At 61.8% G+C, this 1,722-nt stretch overlaps 1 protein-coding gene across 1 annotated transcript; it reads left to right on the top strand.

Moving 5' to 3' along the window:
• Positions 1 to 1,722, top strand: WHR41_04866 (uncharacterized protein; the record flags this gene model as incomplete). The annotated part of the gene is made up of 1 exon (XM_069373472.1): positions 1 to 1,722. One exon carries the CDS (start codon positions 1 to 3, stop codon positions 1,720 to 1,722), a length of 1,722 nt encoding a protein of 573 aa, XP_069229157.1.

Genomic DNA, 1,722 nt, shown 5'->3' with positions numbered 1-1,722 from the left:
ATGGACCCTTCCTCGCCCACGGAAAGCGACTTCACGGACCATCGGTCGGCCAACTACATCTCAAGTTCACAGTGGTCGTCGGCCGGGTCGAGCTCCAGCCCGGAGCATGCGGATTCGGTGATCACGCCGGAAAGTGACGACTGCTCGGAACACACGATTGGGCCTAAGATAGAGGAATTGGACGACAACGAAGGGCTCAGCGAGTTGTCTAGCATAGAGGAGGCGAAGCCGATTACTAGAAACAGCGCCGTGCTGCCTCCAGCGCGCAAACGAGGACGTCCTAGGAAGCATCCGATCACTGAGCCACGAAAGACGGCACATACAAGGTCAAAGACCGGTTGCGCGACGTGTCGGCGGCGGAAGAAGCGCTGTGACGAGAGAAAGCCCACCTGTCTGGCTTGTGAAAAGAACAATGTCGTCTGCGAAGGCTACGAGCCCAAGCAGCAATGGCGAGGTGGCAAAGAGAAGGCACTCACTGTGCGAGCCAACCACATCCCTTCGGACCTCCCACTTCTGGTACCCGGTGTCGACGGTGCGGTCGATCAGCTTTTCTTCCAGCATTTCACTTGCAACGTCAGCAAGGTGTTGTCAGTGAACGACTATCAAAATCCATTCTTAGAGCACATCGTCCCCATGTCGATGTCACATCCTGGACTCATGCACAGCCTTCTGTCATTATCGGGGAGTTGCCTCGTGGCGAAGGCACCCACTTCGAATTGGGAGTGGGAGCAACGTCAAGTCCACCACAGCGGCAAGGCGATGGGTCTCCTGTCTCAAGACTTGCAGGAAGCCCACAACCACAGCCCAAACCAAAGCGCCATCGTCAGCGACCCATCCATCGCGCAGACCCTCATCCTCTGCCTCGAAACCGTCTGCTCCGGAGACCGCACAGGCCTCTACAGAGTGCACCTCAACGCGCTCAAAACAATGCTCACACAACGCCAACGCCGCTTTCCCAACGAGCAACTCAGGCAATTCATCCTCGAATTCCTCCTCTACCACGACTACAGCGCCAGCATCACCGCCTCCAACTACCCTCTCGACCAACGCTCCATCGACCTCATGGCCGACTTCCACCTCCCCGAACACCTCCTCAACACCACCGCCAACCCCACCCCTAGCCCCCAAGACCCCACCGCCTCCTCCCTCCTCGGCGTCCTCGACGGCCTCTTCGGCTTCATCTCCCGCATCCGCGCGCTCCGCGACAAAATCCGCGCCCGCCGCGCCCTCTCCCTCGCAGCCCGCTGGGACGAAGCGATCATGAACGACGCCTTCGCCATCGACGCCGCGCTGCGCGCCTGGGCCTGCCCGCACCCGCCGGACTCGCCGCGCTACGCCGCCTCCCTGCTCTACCGCCAGTGCGCCTGGATCTACCTGCACCGCAGCATCCAGCTGTCGCGGCCGTCGCCGGCCTTCCGGCAGGCGGTCGACGAGGGCCTCGCGTACCTGCGCCTGCTGCCGGACTCGGAGGACGGCTCGACGCAGAGCATCCTGCTCATGCCGCTGTTCCTGCTGGGCTGCGCGGCGTTCGAGCGCGACCAGAGGCCCGAGATCAGCGCTGCGTTCGAGCGGCTGCAGGCGTGGAGCGGGCTGGGAAACATTGGGTACGCGAGGGAGATTGTGGAGCAGGTGTGGGGGATGATGGACGAGGGGCGGGAGGAGGAGACGTGGGATTTGGAGGGGATTATCGCGGGGAGGGGTTGGGATTTCTTGATCACTTGA

Source organism: Cladosporium halotolerans, assembly GCF_011745625.1.
Source record: "Cladosporium halotolerans strain TM138-S3 chromosome Unknown Sca16, whole genome shotgun sequence".
In the NCBI taxonomy this organism is placed as follows: domain Eukaryota; kingdom Fungi; phylum Ascomycota; class Dothideomycetes; order Cladosporiales; family Cladosporiaceae; genus Cladosporium; species Cladosporium halotolerans.
The sequence above is the reverse complement of the archived record's forward strand: the minus strand, read 5'-3'. Positions and strand labels throughout refer to the sequence as shown.